The sequence below is a fragment of the Pithys albifrons genome, chromosome 13, assembly GCF_047495875.1.
Source record: "Pithys albifrons albifrons isolate INPA30051 chromosome 13, PitAlb_v1, whole genome shotgun sequence".
In the NCBI taxonomy this organism is placed as follows: Eukaryota; Metazoa; Chordata; class Aves; order Passeriformes; family Thamnophilidae; genus Pithys; species Pithys albifrons.
In genome coordinates, this window is record NC_092470.1 from 12,023,618 (window position 1) to 12,046,991 (window position 23,374).

General features: G+C 42.7%; 1 protein-coding gene and 1 long non-coding RNA gene across 2 annotated transcripts in view; one reads left to right on the forward strand and one right to left on the reverse strand.

The window, feature by feature from the left end:
- HDGFL3 (HDGF like 3) overlaps positions 1-17,292 on the reverse strand; it is a 47,824-nt gene extending 30,532 nt beyond the window's left edge. Inside the window, exon 1 of the mRNA XM_071568689.1 lies at positions 16,732-17,292. Within this exon, the coding sequence (XP_071424790.1) occupies positions 16,732-16,815 (84 nt within the window). The 5' untranslated portion in view covers positions 16,816-17,292. The remainder of the gene's footprint in view (positions 1-16,731) is intronic.
- On the forward strand, positions 16,381-22,253 carry LOC139678108 (uncharacterized). Its single transcript, XR_011698956.1, has 3 exons — positions 16,381-16,455; positions 19,111-19,254; positions 22,164-22,253. It is a non-coding gene; the product is annotated as an uncharacterized lncRNA (long non-coding RNA).
- Positions 22,254-23,374: the final 1,121 nt, after the last annotated feature.

A 23,374-nucleotide genomic window follows, 5' to 3' on the forward strand; every position in this document is an offset into this window, starting at 1 on the left:
AATAAGCTGCTGTTCAGAAGCAGGAATTCCAGGCCGTAAGGGTGGCTTTTGGACTAGACCTTGTTCTACTGTGCTCCAACAAAATTTTACACTGATATGAAACAGGTATAATGCACAAATAGTGATCAGATCCCCATGTACAGAAAAGAAAACTTTACATCAGCATGCAGAAATGCTTATGTGGGCACAGAAACCACAAGAACAAGTCCCTTTATTTTGCAAAAAGAGGGAATTAAAGCTGCAGAGCAGTAATCACTGATGGTTTTGACATACTGTAAATGCCTTTGATTGGCAAAAGCACACAGAAGCATTGCTGAGATCAGTATCTCCCACTGAAATCCCTGGAGTCACTGCACAGCAGGCGAGCAAAGGCCTATAGTATTTTTGCTGGAAAGTGGTTCAAGTTGCTTATTATTGCCCAACACATGCAAGCAGCTTGATCTTTTGCAGTTAGCTTATTAGCAGAACTCTAGATGGATAAAAGCAATACTCTTCAAAATCCATTATTAAAATAGGATATTTAGCTTTTCTACAATGTTTTTATTCCAATGGATTTATTATGCTTTTTAATAGCTAATGCTCCTGAGAGTCAGCAGTATGGCAGTATTTTTTCTAAGCCATTATTTAAAATACTGTTCGGTAAAATTTAAAATATTAATTTTTTTCCCCAGAGGATCCCAAAATGTGAAAAAAATTAAAAATCCAACCTGCTTCAAGCTAAAAAATGTGACTCAAATTCTGTAGTACTTAAATTGAAGAGCAATCCGACTAAAGCTGATTGGAGACTGCTGACTGTTTCTCTCATTTATCAGGACTGATATTTGAAGTAGAGCACAACTCCCCAGTGTACATCACATACCTGAGCTGCTAGTAGTGTGGAATGCTGGCATATGCACTTTTGTACCCATTAAAAAAGATTACCCTGTGAAGGGTAAGACTAGAAGCAGAATCCAGCTTAATAAGGTGGAATTGCACAGCTACAAAAGTAAAAATTAAAAAAGTCTCTGGGCATGGAAGAGTGCCACCAGCAAAAACAAAGAGCAAAACAAGATTAAAAACAGCAGAGCATACTTTTGAGCACTGCTGAAAATGGCTGAAGGGTATCCTGCAGACAGCCAGAAATGACAATATAAAGACATCAATACTTCCTTCTTTTTTTTTCTGTGCATGCTCAGGACCTCAACGAGATAGAAGACAATGAAGGGTTAGTTGGAGTCCAAACAATGCTGGCAGCAATGTCTCACCAGCAAAGATCAGCAGTCTTGCAGCTGAGTTCAGCCCCTTTACATCCCTAATTACCAGCATATTTTTAAGACACAAAGTTGAAATACACTTTCTGCAGAGCTGCTTTAATCTCCAATATGAAAACAGGGCCAAAGCTTAGTTCTGCCTGACTGGTATCTATATGCATGACTTTGGAGATAACTGATCTGTTCATGTGATTCAAGTCCTCTGTGCACTTTCAGGGCTGGTGGACAGAAGACTGTCAGAGGAGGAGACTCGGGGAATACAAAGACTAGTCCTGTCTCTGCCAGTGGCCTCTGGGATGACCTTGGCCACATCACTGCATCTCCTTCAGTCTCACTTTTACAAATGGGGACTGTGGGACTGTTCTCCCTACAAAACACTTGAGGTCCATTGCTAAAATAAGAGGCATTACTAGTAACACACACTTCAAGCTCTGTCAGAGTTGCATTTCAGGTTACCAAACTGAAATCCTCCCAGGGGGCACACCCCAAAGTTAGACTGCTGCAACAATGCTGCATGTTCTCCAAATGAAGTGTTTTCCTGCCACTATGATTGAAGCAATGGTGCTGCCACTGGGATTCTTTTTCTCCAGTCTGTTTCCTAAGGAAAGAAAAGGATGTGATCACACTATTCTCAGTCTGACTTCTACCTGCAATAACTCAGGGACACATCAGACAATTTTGCCAAACCAGAGAAAAGGAGAAAGCCAAAGAGATATTGTTTCCCCATGTTTTGTGATAAATAGGCTGTCCAACAGAAGATGGGCAGACAAGTAGTCCATATGTTGAGAGACAGCTTGCAATGCAGGCTCAACCAAAACATCAGACACTAGCAAATCCACATAAAGGCAAGTCAGAGAAAAATAAACTTCTTAAGTTTCATGGCTCACAGAATTACTTTTTATTTGTGTATGGGTGGGGAAAGGTTATTTATATTAAACAAATATTGCCAGCTCTGAGGCATTTAGCATTTACTTTTCTTCCCTTTAAGCACAGTAAAGCTTAATTCTCCTTTTTCTGAATTATTTCCCAGATATCAAAATATTGTTTGCAATGTACATCCACCCAAGCAAAGCAGAGTGAGTCCACTAACACCAAATTCAAGCAATTTTTGATGATACAATTTGACCATTCTACTTTACCATCCTTGCACAAATGGTTTTGTCTTGAAATACACAAGTCTGCAAGAAATGCTCATACAAATATGTGTTAGGAAGACAGACAGCAACTGGAATCAATTAACCAGTCAAGACATCAATAAATGAGAAATTGTAGGGACTGGACATTCACAAACACGTATTTCTGTCCTGCCACTCTCTTCTTGCAAGCCAAAGGGACATGAAAAGTCGTACAATCTTCCTCCCCAAAGTGCTCAGATAAACCCTGCCACCTTCTGTATTTCTGCTAGGAGGAGGGGATGATGGTACCAGAACTCTTTGGACTGAGGAATAATTTTTGGCTTTCCAACTAGAATTTTACTATTTCATTGATTTTGTTTGTTTTTAAGGAAGAATGTTATATTCATGAGGTAGGATTTTTTGGCCAGTCAACTTGATTGAAACCTTTTCAATTAGATGCAGCTGGCCGAGAGCGTTGACATTTGGTCAAAAACACACAACCAAGTTTATACTTGAGGCTCATTTGTTCCACATATCCAAAGCTGCATATTCCACTGTCCAAGCTTTTATTAAAAGAAGTGTTGCTAATCCTTATACTCATATTGGCATGCTTAAAGCCTAAAGGTAAGCAATTTTCTGGAAGTTGTGGTCTCCTAGAGTTGGCTGGCTTAATTTACCATTTCTTTTCCAATGTAATTTACTCCCCCAAAAAGTCAGTTAAAAAAAATTGGATTGACACAATATTTCCAGGGTGAAGAAGGCAGAGCGTCCCTGTGCCGTATTTGGTCCAACTTCCCACAAAATACACAAAACCCTGTTGACACTACACCTTGTGGCTAAAATTGTTTTGGGTAAGGAAATGTGATTGATGGAGACAGCAGGTCCCAGAAGACAACCTCCAGTTTACGACAGGGTGGACACACACACACGTACTAGAGACAGAGAAGGTGGTGCCCTGGGACTCCTGAGCAGGGGAGAGGCCTCAGTCCCTATTTTGGGACTGTGGGACATGTCTAATCACTGAGCATCACTGGCACACAGGCCAAGTATTTTGTGATGCAAATGACACGTGTAACAACAGCATGTATGCAGTCTTGGGGGGACAACAAGAAGCAATGAAATCTAATTGCAAAGGCAAGGAAATAAGGCAAAGCAGTAATTGTGCCAAGGCAGGTTTTCCTGTTTACTCTGCTGACAAACTGTGAACTCATACCTGCAGAAAGGCTCAGTGTCTCACAGACACTAAAAACCTAACAAGTGTCTGTAAATAATTGTTTCCATTGCTCCACAGCCTCAGCCACCATCTACGGCACAAAACAACCAATTAACTCCATAGACTATTTTGCCACTATGAAACTTTTGCCTGTGTCTACTTGGTCACTAAGACCATGGAATGAAAAGAGATTGATGGAGTCAGAGTAGTCTCTGTGCAGCAGTTGGGCCCAGCTTTGGTACTTTTACTGGGTTTGCTTTCAAACTCTGCTCAGGTTTCCAGGAGCTGTCATTACAATGTCAAATACCTTCTTTGCAAAGTCCCTCAGTCTACGTTAAACTCTTAGGAATTTTAATCTGTCTGCCTAAAGAGACTCAGGAACAAGTTTTTCCAAGCCAAGTCATACCCCTCCCCACCTGCCTGTTTTTCTGCTTCCAAAACCTCAGAATGAGAGTTTTCATTTAGTTTTGACTCAAAGTGTAATGTTGCTGAAATTTACTTAGATAGTCCCTAAAAGCTTAACAACCTTTTTTATTAAAATGAACATTTTCCTAAAAATAATAATAAAAAAACTTTAAACCCCCCCAACTCAAGTAGCAGCTCATACACAAAGCACTCCATTATGTACATGCAGACCTATGAACTTAAACCCTAATTACTAAACCATGTTAGGAAAAAAATAAATGAAATAATGAAAACATGAAAGAGAAAAAGATGTCTTTTTAGAGATGTAAGTGGCATTAATGTCAGAGACAGGATGAATACATCAGTGTGGTAGTGACCAGATTTGCTAGGGTGGCAGCCCATTATTGTGAGTAGTATTAAGCCTGTGAATACTCACTTTTAATTCACATGGATTAATCATGGGCTTGAAGTTACCTATGTGTTTATATACTTGTAGAATAAAAAGTTACTTTTTAACACACTTGCTTTCTATCCAGTATGTTAAACTGAGTATGATGTGTGTGTATTTTGTATTACTCTCAAATAACCTCTCAGAATACTGAGTTGCCATGAACACAAGTAACCTACAAAAGCCAGTAACTCCGCTGCAGTTGTGTTACAGAAGTCACCAAGTTTACTCCACAATCTGCTTTCTTCCTCCAATTTTCTCTAACTTTGCTTCTCTAAACAAGACCAAAGACTTCGAGCTATCACTGTTTCTCATTTTTATACCAGACTTGGAGGGTGCAACCAGAAGATTAATTTTAAGGATACAGGTTGTCAAGGAACAAATTACACATGTGGAACTGTATTAGCTATTTTCCCACATATATTAATATTAAATTCTTAGAACACTTTACCTATGAATCAGGAATGGCCTCCATACTAAGCACGTTTTAAATTTAGGTAACCATTTTGTTTTAAAAAGCAACTATAAGGAAACAGCATATTATTCAAAACTCATATTGTGCAAATAAATGGGAAAAAGCAAATTAAAAAAAGTGGACTTGGTTAGTGATACCATATCTGGAACTAGGAAGAATATTAGGGAACACACCACATACAAATTTATCTTGGGATCCAGACTGAGTATTTGTATACACCTGACACAAAACCAAAAGGCTTTCAGTCAGTATTCAAAACTTTAATTCTGTCACTTGCCTTTACTTTTTAAGGCATTGGTGAGGACACATAATGTGTCCAAACCACGCTCCACAGCCAAAGAGTTTTAGCTCACACTGCTTTGACCTGTCAAGATCTGCAATTCTGCCTCACATGTAGCACTCATGATGGCATCCTTTTCAATAAATCTGCCTTGGCACCAACCCTGACACCCCTCTCATTATACTAGGCTGCTGCATTGCTGACATTTGACAAACAAGTAAACTAACACCATCATCCAGCAGCAAATGTTTCAGAAAAAGTATACGCTTCACATTAAAAAATTGTTCTCCTTGCTCCCACATCTGCTGAAGAAGCTGGCATTTCTTCTGAACATATTGCCACTAAAATCTTTATTATTATGGGCTTCTAGAAAGTTAACAGCTAGAGGCTTGATCATGCAAGCACAGCTGGGCATACAGTTTGGCAGCATAAACAAAGCCATTGTCTGTGGATGATCAGATCCCATCCAGCACAATAACATGGCAATTATAGACACAGGTGAATCCATCCATTTGTAAGGCAGGAGATGGCATAAAGCATCTTTTAAAAGATAAGAAGAAAACATTTGCAGCATTTTAATGCTGAGAAGTCCCTTCTGACAAATGGATCTTCTCTAATCTGTTTTCATCTTTTAACAAGGAGTTCTTGTCATTGTACCAGAAGTACCAATTCACAAAATCTGTTCACAAAACTGCCCCCTACCTTAAAAACAATAAAAAGCTCCAAAGCAGAGTGTCTCAAATAAATGCAAAGAAAACAAAATATGAACAAATAGAATAAGCTTATTACTGTGATATTTCTTTGCAGACATTAATATTCTAATCACAAGGCTTAATAACTTTATTAATGCCACCTTCTTCTACCAGCTGTGATAGAAATACTGACTGTGACAAAGAAAAATACAATTTGCACAAGAGCAAGATTTTGAAACGGAACTCCCAATAAGAAGCAGCAAAAGGGATACCTGAAAATGTGCACATATGTGAGTCACCTGATCCAGACACCATACGAAAATAATTATCTTTTGAGTTTGCTGCACCACTAGTATCTTACAAAAGCCCCTGGTATTTGGAGAGGCACTGCAGTAAGGAATGTCATCTTTTATTTTTTTCTCTTTTAAGATGAACGTCTGCCTTCTCCCTTAGGCTCTGGTCCTACTTTATGTTTCTACAGGCACGGCAGCACACATGTAAGCAGTTTTATTGAAATCAAGGATTCTTTATGCAGTTGAACTCATTCAGTGCCTTTGGGATATAGTCTTTAGAGAGCAAACTCACAGGCTAGGTATCATCTTCCTTCCGCTATTCCATACAACCAGGACAGCAAACCTCCAGCCATGCAGAGGATCTGTGCAGGGCTACTCCTGGAACACATGAAATGCCCAAGGCTGTGTCTGCTGGGGCATCATGAAACATAGCAGTAAGAGGACACTGTTAAGAATACAGGAACCTCAGCTCTGCAAACACTTCCATATGTGATTAATCCTGAATGAACGCCACTTAATTGGATTCCAGATAATAGTGTCTGAAGAAATCCTTACAGAAATACAAATTTACACTGGCTCAGATGGAAACTGTAACATCTGGGCTGAAAACCAACTAGCAACTAATTAGTTTAAGAAAAAGATGACAAAAACATGCCACTACAGTAGGACACAATGAGATGTCTTGCTTAGATGTATTCCCTGCCAGGATCTGCCTCCCATAACACATTTTTTCATGTTCTGGAAGAGGTGTTTGGGATAGCAAGGTGGGAACCTTTGCAGATATTCAGACAAAGATAGTCTCTTATGCTCGTAGGTGTGTATGCAGAAACAAGCAGTCACTTTCCTACCCTCAGTGATTGTAAACCCAGTGACAACTGACTCACAGTTCTGGGTCTGTGAGAAATACCAGCTGCAAGTAAACTGAAATTCAGCCTGCAAAAGGAAAAGGCTAACACATCTGGGAAAAAAGACTGGCAAGTAAAAGAGAGAAAGCTGGAAGTAGCAATACTACAGTAAGCCAATGGTGAACCACAAGATACATTTGAACAACCAATGTGCTGCAAAGGTCAAGGCAATCTGCAGCAATCCCCACATACAAACACACATCTTGCCAGAGAGAGGGCAGAGAAATCCACGTGGTGCAAGCACACTCAGGAGAGTGATCCAGGTCCTGTGCAGGACATGGCCATACAGGCTGGGAACACATTGGAGGAAGCTGAAGGAAAATACACAAATATTTATGGCAATGCACACCCCAAAAGCAATCAATGGGGCCCAGTGGGATTGATTACAAACAGTGCTGAGTAACAAATTTACCCCAAGGAAGGAAGGCAGGCCATGCATGGACAGCTTCACTTTTGCTATGGAGTGCAAAAACACACCCTTCCATGTCTGCTGGCTCTGGAGCTCCCCCTAAGCCATCATGCTTGGGTGGTCTCCGCACAAGGACTAGGAAAGAGAAAGGCAGAACTCAAGAGTGGGAGGGATACAAATCTCCTTTCAATGTACAGTGCTCTGCTTTCTGGCACCACCTTATGTTGCTTTGCTAGGACAGCGAAGCCATGGCACATGCCAGTCCAAACATTTCTCCATTGATGTCTCCCTCCCTTATTCCCACCTCACAGCTGCTGCAAGGGAAGATACTCATAGTGCCATAGGAAAGGGTGAACCATAAGTGGCCTACATCTAAACTTTTCCCAAAGGATAAGTGGAGGACGAGGTGGAGGAACTGCCTCCTAGTTACCAAACAATAGGTTAGGGACTAGGCTCCAGGAATGGAGGCCTGAAATCTCGTTTTCCTCATATGGAGGAGATTCCAGATGAGGAAGATACCCCATCCTCCAGGAGCTAAAAGAAGGGGTTCACAGCATTGCTTTCATGGAGACTTGAATGCTGTAAAACATAAGATTTGTAGAGCTGAAGAAAAACTAGCAAAAAAGAGCTGATTGAATTCAATTACTTTGTATGCAAAACACATCAACATATCAAGGGAATAACAGCAGCTCCAGAACTGTTCTTTGCAATGATAGCATTTGCTCCTCTATCTGCACTTGCCTGCTTCTTCCACCTGTATTGCATCTCCAGACTGAAGCTACACATCTCTGTAAGGTCACCCCCTATGTTATTATTTTCAACATGAACTTTTATTTGGTACATTTAGTAATCCAGTCTGATACGGGACTGATTCCCAGAAATGGTTCACATTATTGGGCACTTGTGTCTTGAGCTCTCCCAGACTTCAAAGTTTCTTCTACTCGTTGCCTCAGTGTGGTTTTTTTTCTCTGTGTTGTAAGTGGCTTCACAGGTAGGTGCCTTCCAAGCCCAAGGAGAACAAAGTTAATGACTTTAAAGGCTGACACGCTGTTTCCTAGTTGACATCAGTGACACCACAGTGATGCTTGTAAGGGCCCTACAGTCTGGAATTTTTTCCTTCTTCCCTGGCCCTATTTACTCTGCTGCATGTAAGATACTTTGTTAACTTATGGTCTTAAAGAAATTCTTGATGTATGATATTCCTTGCTCTGTTTTTCCTCTTTTGTTACATTATGACTTCTATTGAAGCAGCCAAGCCAGAGCTGGCAAACAGCCTTTCTCTACGTTTTCTACACATTGCTGCAAGGCAAAATAAACAGTTGTTTCCAGTTTACATTGTGGGGTTACAGATGTATGCTAATTAACCTTTCAGTCTGCTAATGGAAAGCTGAAAGAGATTTAAATGTATTTTTCTAAGGCAGAGACCAAAGCCTATGGACACCTGTCCTTTTTTAATGCTGGGCTTTGTGCTGCCCAGAGCACAGTACGATGTCATCTCCTCCCTTTATGTTGACTCCAAAGGCATTTTCAGATTTCAGCAGAACTTTACAAAAGACCAGGAGGCAGAGATAACATCCTTCTGAAATTCAAGGACGTTATGTGTCTTTTTGGAGCGGCAATGATGCCAAGGATAATATTTGGGTTGAAGGATGGGGAACTTCAGGGGCAATAGGAACTGCATCATAACATGGGAACTTCATTGGTTTGTTAAGATGCTGCAGTATTTACTCAAATTTCTCACCTTCCTTTTGTTTTCTAGAACAAAACATTAATATAAACAAACAAACAAAACAAACTCCCAAGGCCAGGTCTCATATACACTTCAGGCAAAAGTATTATCAAGCCTGTCATATCAAATAGTCTGAGTAGAAGAAAGAAAAACTGGAAACGAATCTGCAGTTTATATCCAGTTTCAGTGTCAGGTTTAGAACTGGTTGCTACACAAATGAATGAAACAATCTCAATGTGCAAAGCCAGTACTGCAGAGACCTTCCCAAGAGGAGGAAGCAAGGATCTGTTTCCTTCTTTAAGTTTTAGAAGTTTTACCTCATGATTCTCTTGTTTGCCAAATATTTCATGGAATCTTTCAAATAACTGTTCATTATTTTTGCTACTTTTGTGCTTCAGGCAAAATACTGGGCCCTTCTCTGTTGATGCCTCTGTTGGAGTCCAGAGTCAACTGATGTCCTACCATGGCAAGGTGCTACACCTGTTTTAAGCATCTGATCTTTCCCGTGGGAGCCTGTGCACCTGTGCACAGAACAGGTCTGTGTATACACACACATCAGAGATACAAGATGACACAGGGGCAGACTTGAAAAGTACCATGGTACCTAAAGAAACAGTGAAGTACTGATAGTCATCTAATTCCTAACACCTTAAAAAAGTTGGCTCCACAACCTCTTCCTGCCTGCTCCACACAAACTCCTTTCCAGTGTTTGTTGCTATATTTATCACCCAAATTACAGTATTACTGAGAGGCCTGAGGCAGGCTTGTTCCCCTTCTGTCTCCCGAGCACACAGTGGAGAGGTCTTTACTGCTCAGACACCACCATTTCAAACAATTAAAATGTCCAACCTCTTCACATTGTCATCACTTCTCCAGCATTATCAGGAAATCCTTTCATCTGTCCTCAAATGACAATTCTATAAACTTACTGTCAGCAACCACTTGCTTACAAGATTTCTATTACCCTAAATGCAGGAAGACTTATTAATGCATTATTATGATGGGAAAATCAGGGAACAAAGAGAGCAAAGACTGAAAATGCAGTCTTCATTTTGCTACCTACAAAGAATTCATTCCAGCTGGGGGTCCTAAAAGGTTCTTTATGCAATAATAACAAGAAGAGATCTGTCAATTAATGAGAGGAAACTAATATTTCTCCTATCTTTTTGTAGTAGGAACACACGGATTGACTTGACAGGCTACAGATTTCACTGAAAGGGGCACCATTCCTTCAGCCAAAACACATATCCAATGATTTCCATGAGATCAGTTGATGAAAATTATTCAGTGGCTTCAAAGCAACAACAACAAAAAAACCTAACAAAAAGTCTGTAAAGCACAAGTATGAAAAACTTTAGTTTCTTATTGGCTCAAAACTTGTGAGACAACTCTCTTCATTCTGGGTTAGCTTCATTTGGACTTAAAATCGTGACACTGCAGGAGAAAATGCATTCATCTATTGTCATTTACACAAAAAGATCGGACTTGAACATTTGGGGCTAGTTATTTAAACTCATTAAAGAGGGAAAAAACCAACAGAGGGATTTAAAGAACTGAATTTTAAAGATGTTTTCCCATATACCCCTTGCCGCGCTAACAATATACACAGAACATCTTGGCCCCAAAATGATTCCTTTGCCAAACAAGAGCAACTGGAAAGTTTTTACTCTAAGCTATGGTTCAACTTTATATAAAAAAAAGACATTTTATGTTACAATCCTTGGACGGAATCTTGGTTTAATTCACACTTTAAACTGAATGCAGGAGGACTGAGGAAGACCATCAGCTGCTGAAGTTCCCTACTTTCCAAACACTAGGAAAATTCATACTTCACTCCTTGTTACTTTTGTTTTAGGAAATGAAGGAATTAGTACCTGAGGAGCTGATGAAGTCATTGAAAAGGCACTCACACCTACTCTAGAATATGACCAGGTATCTGCAAATAACAGTTTAAATGATTTCTAAGCAACATATGTCAACCTGATGCAGAAGGTTTAGAAAGTAAAAACAATTCCATAAAGGACTGACTGCCTTAAACACGCCCTTTCCTGATGCACCACAGCAGAAGTCATGGGAGTGCTGCCTGAAGAAGCCACGACCTCTCCATCAGTTCCCGGGATAAGACAGACCTTTGCAGTAATCATCAAATCATGTCTCATCTCAGAAAGGAACAAACAGAAACCTGCCATGAAAAATTGCTTGCAGATCTCCCAGGACTAATGTATGAGTGAGGTACATAATTAAAGAGGGAGGGAGGCTGAAGAAGCCGAGTTGGTAAAGGAGAAGTCACAGGAGACTCATATTTATAACACGGCAAAAGTGAGGTCATAAACCGGAGCAACCAAATGGGAAAAAGGAGAAGCACATGGTGAAGGACTGGACAGGTCCCAAATGGCCAAGAAGAAAAGCTCAAAAGACTGCAGACTGAGTTTTGGCAGAAAAACACAGAGAAAGATCTGTTGTCTATTTCTGATGGACTCTTTGAAGTTTTCTGGATCTAATATGATTTTTGTCTGTCATTCTGTGCCAAAAAAGATAAACCCTGCCAGGGAAAAACCCACCTTCCCTTATCCTTACACTAATACAAACCCAAATGGTCTGTTTTAAATATCAAACACTTAAAAAGCAGAATCTTTCTTCTATGATGTGTTTGAGATTTTGATATTTTCAAGCTGTCATACCTGCAATTATAACAGACCAAAGTTGTTCTGGATTAAGTACCTTGTATTTTACCATTTATATTTATGTCAGAAGGTAGGCCTTGGTCCTACACCTACAGCTTCACCACAATCAACCCACCAGCTCCAGCCATACTTCACTGAACAGGATGTGATTATCTTTAAACCCTTCCCTTGAATTATTTGAGTTCATACTCTCAGGTGCCTTACTTTCATGCCTTGTTGGATGGAGAACATAGTCAACAACACTGAAAACAGGCACTCAGCTAAAAACTATCATGTAATCATTACATTTATGATGCTCAGCCCACCTGAGACACTACTTCCCATTAAAGTGACAGCATTTACTATGTATTACTCTAAGCAATAGACAGAAAATTTTACATCCATTTGCAACTCTAATACATTGAAGGGCCCCAAATACCATTCTGCCATTGCTATTGGCAGATGATTTTAATAGTGACATTCATATAAGAATAGCTAGCTAACTAGCAAATTTGGAGTTCAAGTATGTCTTAACTCCTAGTAACAATAAAAGAGCTGGATAACAAAAGCAGAAGTCAAAAAAATAGGAAAGTCACCCTCACAAGACAGTAATGCACCTTCATAACATTTAGTGTGACACCAAGACTTTAAAGGCCATGTTTTCCTCCCAACACAAAGTATTCTAAACAGATTTAAATATCCTTGTGTTTTACACTAAAATATGTTGTCTGACCTGCTTGGATCTTGTGTATTGTCCTAAACCAACTTTACCATCCCTACACAAACTACTCGTGTTTACCCAAATACAAATAGTTGTCTCCCCAGCTTTACAATCCTAGATTTCTGTATCATAATGGCATCAGCCACTTATTTGGGCATGTTCTTATTTTATTGAGGTCATTCGAGACTTTTTTTTCTGTTCTCTACAGTTGCATTAGCAGCTTCCTTCCTATTTTTAAATCAGCTGCTAATTTCAGCAACTAAGTGCCTATTGTTTCTTCAGGGTCACTCATAAAACAAACACAATTATTGATCTTTCTGAATCTACCACTAGATTTTCCCTTTTATCTCATCTGAGAGACTATTCAAGGGGCAATTTCTCAATAAACCAGGACATCTATCCCAGATAAACTAGGGTATCTGAAGAGACAGATTCTTCTGTCTGTGTGTGCTAATACAGCTCCTACCAAAGCAGTAGCCAAGCAACTCATAAACATTAGTGATTTTGTCTCCACTCTACAACTTTTAAAAGGGAAAAGTGTTGTTCACTGTCTTTTACCAACAAGGAAGTAAGACACAGAGGGATTTAGTGCTTCAAAGGCAAAGACCACTCATGAAATGTACGATGAATTGAATTCTTATTTTCTACATTTTAATCACAATGGCATCTTCCCTCCAGTTTTGTAGGCACTCTGGAGACACTATTGCTTGTTTGCTGGATTACAGCAACAGATGACCTGGACAGTTGGTATTTATTCTGCATTTTTGATGAGCATCTGAAGACAACAAACATCAGAGACTAACAGAAAAATCATGTTAAACCAAACTGTTGCATTTCATCTATCATTATTACTAAACTTCAATACAATTCTTGAGCCTAAACCCTACACCTACTTGCTGTCCTTCAGTCAAGCTAAAGAAAATTTTGCCTTAGCACAAGAAAATATGATACCAAAATGCAAAGCAGCCCTTCCAGGCAATGAGGCCTAAGTGACATCTTTCAGACATCAAGTGTCTGGCCATTACCACTTTGGCCAAGTGTGGCAAATTTGGTCCCTTTAAAATTAATTCTAGACCAATTCACAAAGAAACTTCAAGTGCAGTTTGTCTGCTATAACACATCATCAGTTATTAGAAAAAAATGTCCAGCAGTTCACTGGTGTATCATCACTGTCTAGGCACTTTCAGCACTGTTTCTCTCTCTTTACTCGCAGGGATGGAAGTCAGTTTTGCTGGTCTTGCTGTTGCTGAACACTGGATCAACATACCACCAAAGAGAGAGGGTGGGCAGCTAATGGTGTAGGACTAGAGACTGCTGCCTGTCCTGGGTTTGTCTGCTGTGCTGGGCCACAAGTGTGACCCCACCCAGAGAGAGACAGGAGACACTGAGTGGGGTCCAGCTCTTGTGCTGCAGCCGCTGAGCCTCTGGGATCTGCAGAACCTTCTCTGTGTGATGTGACCCATGCAAACAAAAATACACAGCTGGTCCTGTGCCAGGTGAGTTATGTCTGTGTGTTTCAATAAAGGGCAGACAGAGTACTTCTGTCCTGCTCTAACACTTCTCAGGTTTATTAAACACAGTTTAAGAAGTTTGTTCCTAGACAGGAAATTCATGCCAAAGGTCTCAGAGATGCCAAACACCATTTGGTAGGGACAATAATACTGCCATTTAAATGTATTGCTACTCATATTATTAAGCCACTGTATTAGCATGAAATATGTAAGTTTTTATGAGAATACAAAGATCAAACACACTAATTGCATAACAAATAAAGAAGTAGCTAGAAACCACTCAAGGATCTGGAAACAAACGAATCCTCTCGATAAAAGGCATTCGTTAATCAGAGTATCTGAGTTGCATTCTCAATTCAAATATTTTTCTCCTTATTTGTACGCAATAGTGTTTTCTGGGAAACAAAATAAAGACTAATGTCCCCAGGAGGTTGTTCCTTCACTTGAGGAAGTGTGCATCAGGCAAAACTTGGCAACCACGATGAAGAAAACTCTGGGTAAAGATAGCACAAACTATAGTAGGTGAGACAGACATCAGACTGACCTACCATTAAGTTGTATGCAACTGCATCACAAGTTACAGGAGCACATTCTGTGCCTCTTGACACGGATGAACGAACACCCAGCATTAATGGTCCCCTGACCTGACAGCTCCCTTCCTATCCCATGGTAGACTCTGGGCCCTCTACAGTTTCTGCCTCTACTTGCTAAGTTATGTTAAAACTAGAGACTACTTTGCCTTCACTTGAACTTTACATCCTGTTAATCTGCACAAAGGAAGTGAGCTATGTGAACAGCACACCTATTTTTTCCTAGTGAAGATGCACTTTGTTGAATATTATTGTTATTCAGATATCTATTTAGTAACCCAGTCAAAGGCTATGACCAGCTGAATAGCATATAATGATTTTTTGAAAGGAAAGAAAACGCCATTAAAACGAAAGGCCCCGTTCTGCTTCTAAGTAAACAAATGGGAGTTTTGCAAAGGCTCAAAAAGGAAAGGGATTAACATGCTTCAACGTGGTAATGGTCTCAACTGTTCACATTAAAATTTTCACAGTAAATTAAACCATGACAGAGGTAGCAAAGAAGTCAATTTTCAGTGGCTCATGCTGTTCTGCTGACATAAATTGCCATTTTTTAGGTAGTATATCCACCAACTGGTATAATGATAGAATTATAAAACCACAACCCGTTGTTGATTATGCTCAGCCTTTTGCATGCTAATTTTAGCCCACTCTGCCAAAATAATTGAATGCAACACCTTATTTACAGGCTTCTAGATATTTAGCACCCTTTTGCTATTCTTTTTTCACCAACCTTTGCTTAAGCTTGTAGTGTTGGCCTTCCCTCCTTGTACAGTGTCCCCTGTACAACACCACTTCTCCTGCTTCTTCAGTTCTGCTCAGGACACCTTTCCAGCACTTATACCCACCCTTTTCCAGGGCTTTCTTGTCAAGGATAACACTAAATGTCAGTTCACCTTTATCCTGCTAATCAATGTTTCCCTGCAGGACCTTCACGCTCTTTACAGTCCCATAAAGACCAGCAACTTGCCTTGACTAGAGAGTGATGGCATGAAGCACCACCCACCCAATCATCCCAGTAAGACTGGAGAAGACAAGTAAATACAGACTCACTGGCTGATGCCTGCCAAGAGTTCCCACAACACGTGTTACTCAGTGAGTTTACACAACAGTGACCAAAGAGGAGAGAAGGGATGGGCAGTGTAAGTGTGCCAGGGTACGACCCCCTGGAGAAGGCTCTGCCCTGGGTTATTGTGGCAGCACCAGAAGAAGATGTTTAAACACAATCAGCGCTTATCTGACCGCCAAATGCCTACCATGCCTTTGCATCTCAGTTGTATCATGGCAGCATAAAACAAAAAATGACAAAGGCCTATGAAAGAAAGTCAACCCAGGGAAGGGCAAGGTGCAGCGAGAGGCCCGACACCCGACCCGCCCGGGTGCGGAGGGTGGCACCGGGCTGGGGCTGCCACCGGGCAGACCCGTGTCACTCTGCGAACCTCCCCGCTCCGAGCCGAGCCTTCCGCGCCCACCGGCCCCGGGGACACCTGCGAGTTGACCCTGCGCGTCGGCCCCTGCACACCTGTCCCTGTCCCCGTCGCTGTCCCTGCCCTGCGGTGCCGGCTCGCACCGGTGTCCTCGCCGGGCCGCGCCGGGCCGGGGGCGGCGGCCGCGCTGCCCTGCCCCGGGCCGCGGGGGCCCCTCTGCCCCCCGGGGTTGCCGCGGGCCGGGGCGAGGGAGGGCGCAGAATAAACAGCATCGTTGTCATGCGGGCAGGGCTCCCGGCTCCCCAAGCCTCCTCCCCGCGATAACAACCCAGGTACAGCCCGCGCTCGCCCCCCTCCCTCCCTCCTCTCCCTCCTCCTCCTCCTCCTCCTCCTCCTCCTCCTCCTCCTCCCGGGGGGCCGGGGAGAAATCTGCAGATCAAAGAAAAGATGCACAATAATAGTGGGGTGGGCGCGCACCGCGGCCCCCCGTCTGGCGGGGCCGGGGCCGGGCCCTCCGGCGCTCCCTGGTCGGGCCCGGCCGTGCCTGCCCGGCGGTGCGGGGCGAGGGGGCGGCCGTGCGGGCCGGGCGCCCCCGCCGCGGTACTCACCCGGGCCGGCCAGTGCGGGTACCCCTTCATTTTGGCGAACACCAGGTCTCCAGCCTTGTATTCTCGGGGCCGCGGACGAGCCATCGGGAGCCGCCGCGGGAGCCGCCGTGTGTCCCCCCGCCCTCCCGGACCCCCCGCCCCGCGCACGCCGCCCCGGGGGCAGCCGGGCGAGCCCCCGCGGGGTGCGATGCGCCCGGGCACGGGGCGCAGCCGGGAGCGGGGCCGGGCCGCGGGCGAGCCCCGATCTCTCCGGCGGCGGCGGCGGCGGCGGCAGGAGGAGATGGGGTGTGTGTGTGAGTGTGTGTGCGTGTGTCTGTGTGTGTGAGTGTGTACGCGGGGGAGGGGGAGGCCTTGGACACAACCCCAGCAGCCCCCGGTTCCAGGGAGCGGGCTGGCCGGGCGGGGGCGGCCGGGGAGCCCTCGCCCCGCGGCGGCGGCGCTGCCCGCGGCCCCCCCGTGCGCGCCGGGCTACGCCGCCCGCTCCATCCCCGCCGCAGCCGCCGCGGCCCCGGGAATATGGAGCCGTCTCCGCCGAATTACTCCTCGGGCAGCGACCGAAAACAGGATCTTCTCATCCCCCCCAGCCCGCCCGCGCCTCCCCCCGCTCTTTCCCTTCCTGTTATTTTCTAGGTACACAGATCGGTTTCTATGAAAATAGGAGAGCAGAGAGCGCTCCAGTCCCGCCCGGCCCTCCCTTCCCCGCTGAAGCATGACATGGTTCTTTATGCGCGCCCGACATGGAGGCTGCGCGGCACGGGGACCCGGCTGGGGTTTACAGCCACAGCTCTGGGGCCCGGGAGTGCCCCGTGCCCCCTCGGCCTGGCCCAGCCCGGCCCCTCGGGGTGCTGCAGACCCCTCTGGAGCCCTCCCCGTGCCGCCAGGACCTGGCCCTGAGCACACCCCGTGCAAGGGCCTGCCTCCCAGACACAGGGTTTTCCCAATTTCTGTACCCAACCCCTTCCCCACCGCCAGCCCCTCCACCTGCGTTAAAGTAAAGCCCACGGCCACCAAGCCATGGACCTCGGAGCTGCACAACGGGGGCTCCCTCTCGCAGGGATTTGGAATCTGGCACTTGCCAGACGATGCCAGTTTTTACAAATGTGCACCCCTGTGGAAGGGAAGCACTAGGAACTCACAAACCCCAAATATTGCTGCTTTTCCCATAATGTTACCAGTTCAGTTGTAATGTGCAGGCATCAGTTATTATTGACAGTTGTAATACTGAAGTATTGTCTGATGAAAGTCACCTGCAAGGTGGGCTGTAAGTGGAAAAGTTTAGGACAGGTTTTTCTGCAGGTCTGGCTGAGACTGTAGCAGTGAGTTCCCCTACCACTCCCACATTCAAGAAAGCAACTGTCCTCTTTGGCTTTAGGGAGACAGCTCAGGCTGGGTGGTTCTCTGAGTCCCAGGGAAAGCACCTGGCCACAGGCAGTTCCTGCCGATGAAGAAGGAAATAGATGGCTGAAGATGGAGAGAGAGTAGATGGACCATAGAGAGCACTTCCAGTCTGCAAGGGCTGGTAATGGCAGAGAAATAAGACAAATAAATCCTTCTTCTAGCACCTGTTCCTGGGCTGGAACAGGACCAAGAATAGTCTTGCTGTTTATGGTATCCCCAGATGTGGGTCTGGTACCCAAATGCTGCTGTTGCTAGTTTGTAAGTCAATAAAGTTTGTCACTCTGGGTCATAAAATGGATAAGCAGTTCCCTGCTGGTGGAAGCACTCCTGTAAAGTCATTAGTTCAGGTATCAGTAGCAGACTAATAATGGGAAAATAATTCCAGAAAGCCAGATAAACATTTAGATGTTTAGCCTGCACTGTGCTCAGTTCTGTTATCTGTTCCTGAATTACTGAGATCAGTGACAGGGTTGCCAATGCAGCCACCTTCAGTACAGACATGTGGCCAAACAGCTCACTTTCACTTTCACATCAAATAGGATATTGTATCCTTTTAAATTGATACTTAATTTCAGTTTAAATTCTTAAGACAAATGTAATATAAAAATCTCGGAATATAGGAGTTGTGGACTCAGATCTGAGTCTATCCAGAATAATCCTATGTGCTGTCTTACCTCCCATACCTATTACCAGCCTTACTTCCAGAATACTTACTAGAGAGGTGGAGCTGCTTTTTTTTATATGCATTATTTGCTTTTCATCTCAGATACAAGTAGCTCTTTCTAGTACCTTACATAGTGACCTTAAACCGGAAAGGAACAGGATGTATGCCAAATTCTTCCAAAAGGAAACTATATACACACTCATGCAACAATGTATTGCTGATGTCAAAATAGCAATATTAAGAGTAGATATAGAACTGAAATGTCATTGCAATTTGAATATTTTTACTTCCTTTTGTCCCAACACTCATGTCTGCAGAGAATGCAGTGAACAAATGATACAGTCTGCAGTGAAGATAATCACATACTAGAGCTCCAAAGAAAACTCATCCCATGGACATGCAAGGACGCAGCTCTCTTTTCCTCTTGTGAATAGACCACAATGGATAAATGAGTTGCTAAGGTAAGAACTCTGCTCAGGTTTGGCCAGCTGAAAACTCTTAAACATTCTGCAGACAGTTCCTCCACCAAGCCATGATAAAGATGCTGGGAAGGATGGAGAAGAAAAAGTAAATTTTCCTGCTGATAAATGAAAAACCAAATCAAATGTTTCACACATTAACAGCACAGAAAAGCACCTCAGCACAAAGAGCAAAGGAGCTTTGTGGTGTGCATAACCCCAAGCCAGTCATCACAGCAACAAAGCCAGAGATCTCCTACTCTGTCACCTGTATTCTGTTCCTTTCTTTTCTGTTACAAAGGGAAATTCATCTACTCCTTCTACACAGAAGTGGGAAAGGGGAATGAAGAGAATTTCTTCCAAACACTTCAAGAGCAGTTTCAGATCATAACAGTGACTGGAGGGGTGAAGAGGCTTGCTAATACATGCACTGCATGGACTTAGGCCAGGTCCTAAGTTTGCAGAAGGCAACAGCTCTGTCTGCTTTAGGCACAAAGATCAGCAGGTCACAGATGCAACAACAGCATGTCCTTATGGAGCAAGGGAGGGTCTCTCCTTCCCCCTAAACTCCCCAGAGTGATAATACCAAGTTCTCTCTCATCTCTCACCCTAACAGACAGGTGTTATATAACATTTCCAGAGCAGGGCAGTGTACACAAGTACGAGCAGGAGGTAAAGGCAGAGGTGCAGCAGGACAACGCAGGGAGGTGGCAGGGCCAGAAGCGTGGTCAGTAGTGAAACCCTTAGTCACCCAGGAGAGACGGTGTCTGAGTTTAACTATTATGAAGTCATTACCACATCACTGAATTTTGCTTTCCCAATAATTCACAGGAAACCATGTTCTTAAACTATTGAGAATCTTTGAACTAGTCTGGTCACTTCTCCCCAGTTCATATGAGGAGAAAAATAGCTACACATTCCTGGTTGAAAACTTTCATAGTGAAAGAATTTCATTGATTCAAAAGTGTGGATCAATCTTCAAGAAGAGAGCATGCAGACATAAAAGGCCTCATTTCAAAAGAACCCTCCAAAGTCATGAATAAATTTTTAAACATACCTAAGTTTTGCATTAAATACTCCATGATCATGATCACCTATTTGTATGTGAACTATTCATGCTGCTATCTTACACTTGCCATTTTGTGAGAACCTGCCTACATTGTGTCTGTTGAAGCCGCACAGATTATTACATTTGCCTCTGACATCCCATCCCTGACCGCCTTACAATTTTTGCTTTCCCTGCTCAAATCTCTTCTGAGATTCTGCAGCATGGACCCTTGCACAAATAACTTTACTGTTAGATACTGAAATAAAATTATTTCTTTTTACTTATCTATCTATAGATGGTACAATTTTCTTTCCTTCTGCATTTCCTTTTCCTGTATGTAAAAATGTGTCAGTGATGATTACAATGATTAGTATTTTGCCTATGTCCACAGTAAGCTAGTGCTTTTCTGTTAAATATTTTAACAGGAAATTGTTCTGGATTACAACTGAGCCGTTCCCCTGTGTGAGATGTGTCTGAGAGTACTGTCTGAAATCACAGAGCTACTTCATGTCAGGCAGAAAGAGGCCATGATGGTGTTTTATGTCCATCCCAACATGCATGGAAAGGCACTTGCCATGCCCATTAGGATTTTCTTAATTACTGGAGATAAGAAGATCACTAGGGCATCTCAAGCCTTCTCTGTAATAAGCTTAGAAGGGAGAATAGTGTGTATCATAGCTGGAGCAAGTTATCTGTACTCAGTTTCATGAATCTTCTTATGTGATACACTCCTAATCATATTAAATTAGACAATCTTTAAGGTGATTGCTTTACATGTTGCAGAGGTGTGAACATGTATCCTAGAGGCAGAGGAGATGGAAGCACTTCAGTTTAAAATTAACTTTCTCTCTGGTTGGTGGCTTTCCACTATAAGCTGGAAAGGTTTGTATGGGATGGAAATGTTATTAGCAAGCATATATTGCTGCCATTCCCTGTTCTCTACAGGCATTTCAGCTGAAGCTACAGCAGGCAAAAGATGTTTACAGTCAGTGCTGCTTAATACTCCAATTCCAATTCAAACCTCTGCTTTTAATTGGTTACATATCTTTCCTAATTTAACCATTAGAACTGATATTTTCTATGATGAATCAAAGCTCTTCTGACAATGACTGTAGAAGAAATAATTTTAAAATTGCCAAATTGCCAGGTACCATATAAATGTAGCTGAATTACAAGAGTTTGAAAAGCATTCACAGACACTCAATAGGGATTGATAAACAAGTCTCATGTTCTGTCTGGACTAAACATGCTTTAGGCTACAGTGAATGTGATTCAGCTCATGACTGGAGATGACTATGGAAGCAAAGCTCATGAGAGGGAAAAGTGCCTGTCTCCCTATGAGTACCTCAACAGCACCAGAGTGGAGTGACCCAATCGACATGCAGAGAAAAGGGAAAAGCTGGAAGGAGAGCAGGAGTTAAAGCCTGGGAAGGATGGGAGAAGGCAGAAAGTGATTAAGAGAGAGAGGTAAAAGCAGTCATGAGTATAAGAACACAATGATTTCAGAGTATCTTAGTATATATCAATAAAACCCACACATTATCTACCAAAATTCTGTGACCCAGTACATCTCATTCTCTGCTGGCAGCTTCTCCACACAAAGACTAATGACCTGTACTGTGCTGCCAGTTGGCTCATCAGTTTATGTGGAAATCCCAACACTGAATTCAAAGGTATTGCACTCTGTGATCTGCCAGAGTCTCTAAGTGGTAATCAGACTGAGGTTTTCTATGCGGGGAAAAAAAAAACCAAATCAGAAGGAGATTATTAAAGATTGTATCAGAAACCTTTCAAGAAACCCGAGTATTTCCCAACATTTGACAACCTGACTTTGTAACTTCACTGTTTGAATTTTCTCTTGCAGCACGTGAGATGCTTTAGCAGCCATTGATTGAGAAAGACTCATCAAAATCTAGTACTTCCATAAACATTTCACATGATACGAAGATTATCTTGATGGACAGAAGTTGCACAATGTACTTTGCTGTTCCCATAATTTTAAGTGTTTGTTATAGATGTCATTCATTGCAATGAAACTAGTGATTTCTCATTTCTATTTGATATACTAATCTGTAAAATGCCTCTTCAAGTGGCCAGGTGAGAAACTCCCTCTCTAAAGCTATAAAGCTGTAATACCTAAGAAAACCTGCAACAGACATTTCTCCTCTGAGGAAATATTTTAGATGTGTCATTTAAAGCCTCAAAGATTTATTGGGTGAGAAGTATGTTGAGAGTTGAAGGAACAATAAATTTAATACTAGATTCATGACACCCCATCACAGTTTCCCCTCATAAATACAGAGAAAAGAATTCTCTCACATGCCCTCTGGTACATTCATCAAAATGCCTTTTGAAATGTGACTTAATGAATAATTACATCCCAACATGGACAACAGAACATATTTTTTTAAGGAGATTTGTAACTTCACTTTTGTGTCACCTGAATGACAGTGTCAGAAGCCAGGAAACAGAAGGAAATATTGTGGCTAGCATGGAACTTCCAGACATTGTTGCTGCTTTGCACCACAAAACCGCCCTCAGGGGCAGCAGTTTGATGTTGGGATGTACCTATTGCTCCAGAACTCACACTTCCAGAACCCAAGCCCTGAATCTCATCTGTACTGCAGTCTGATATGTAAGTGTTACCACAGAAAAAAACAGAATGAATAATTCAGTCAGGAGTTTCTTCCTGGATAGCCTAGCATCAGCAAGAGTTCAATGGAATTGAAACTGAATGACAAGAATGTCATCCCAACTCTCCTGAAATCAGTAGAAAAACACTCAGCATGCCACTTCTGAAACTTTCTTCAGATCATCCTTCTCTGTCCCAAGGTCAACATCACCAAACTCTCAGTTATTCAAATCAATAAATTGGGTCTTATGCTCATCTCCCTCCACATCTTTTACCCAGGCCATATCCAAATCTTCCTATCTTACTTCTATGAGCAGTTTTTTGTTCTCTGTGAAGGTACTTTTTCCAGATATGACCGCTCCAGATCTTTGTTGTTCTCTCCCATCACATACCCTCTTTCTCCAGTCCATGTGAAGCAGTGCCTTTGAGGATATGGCAATTCT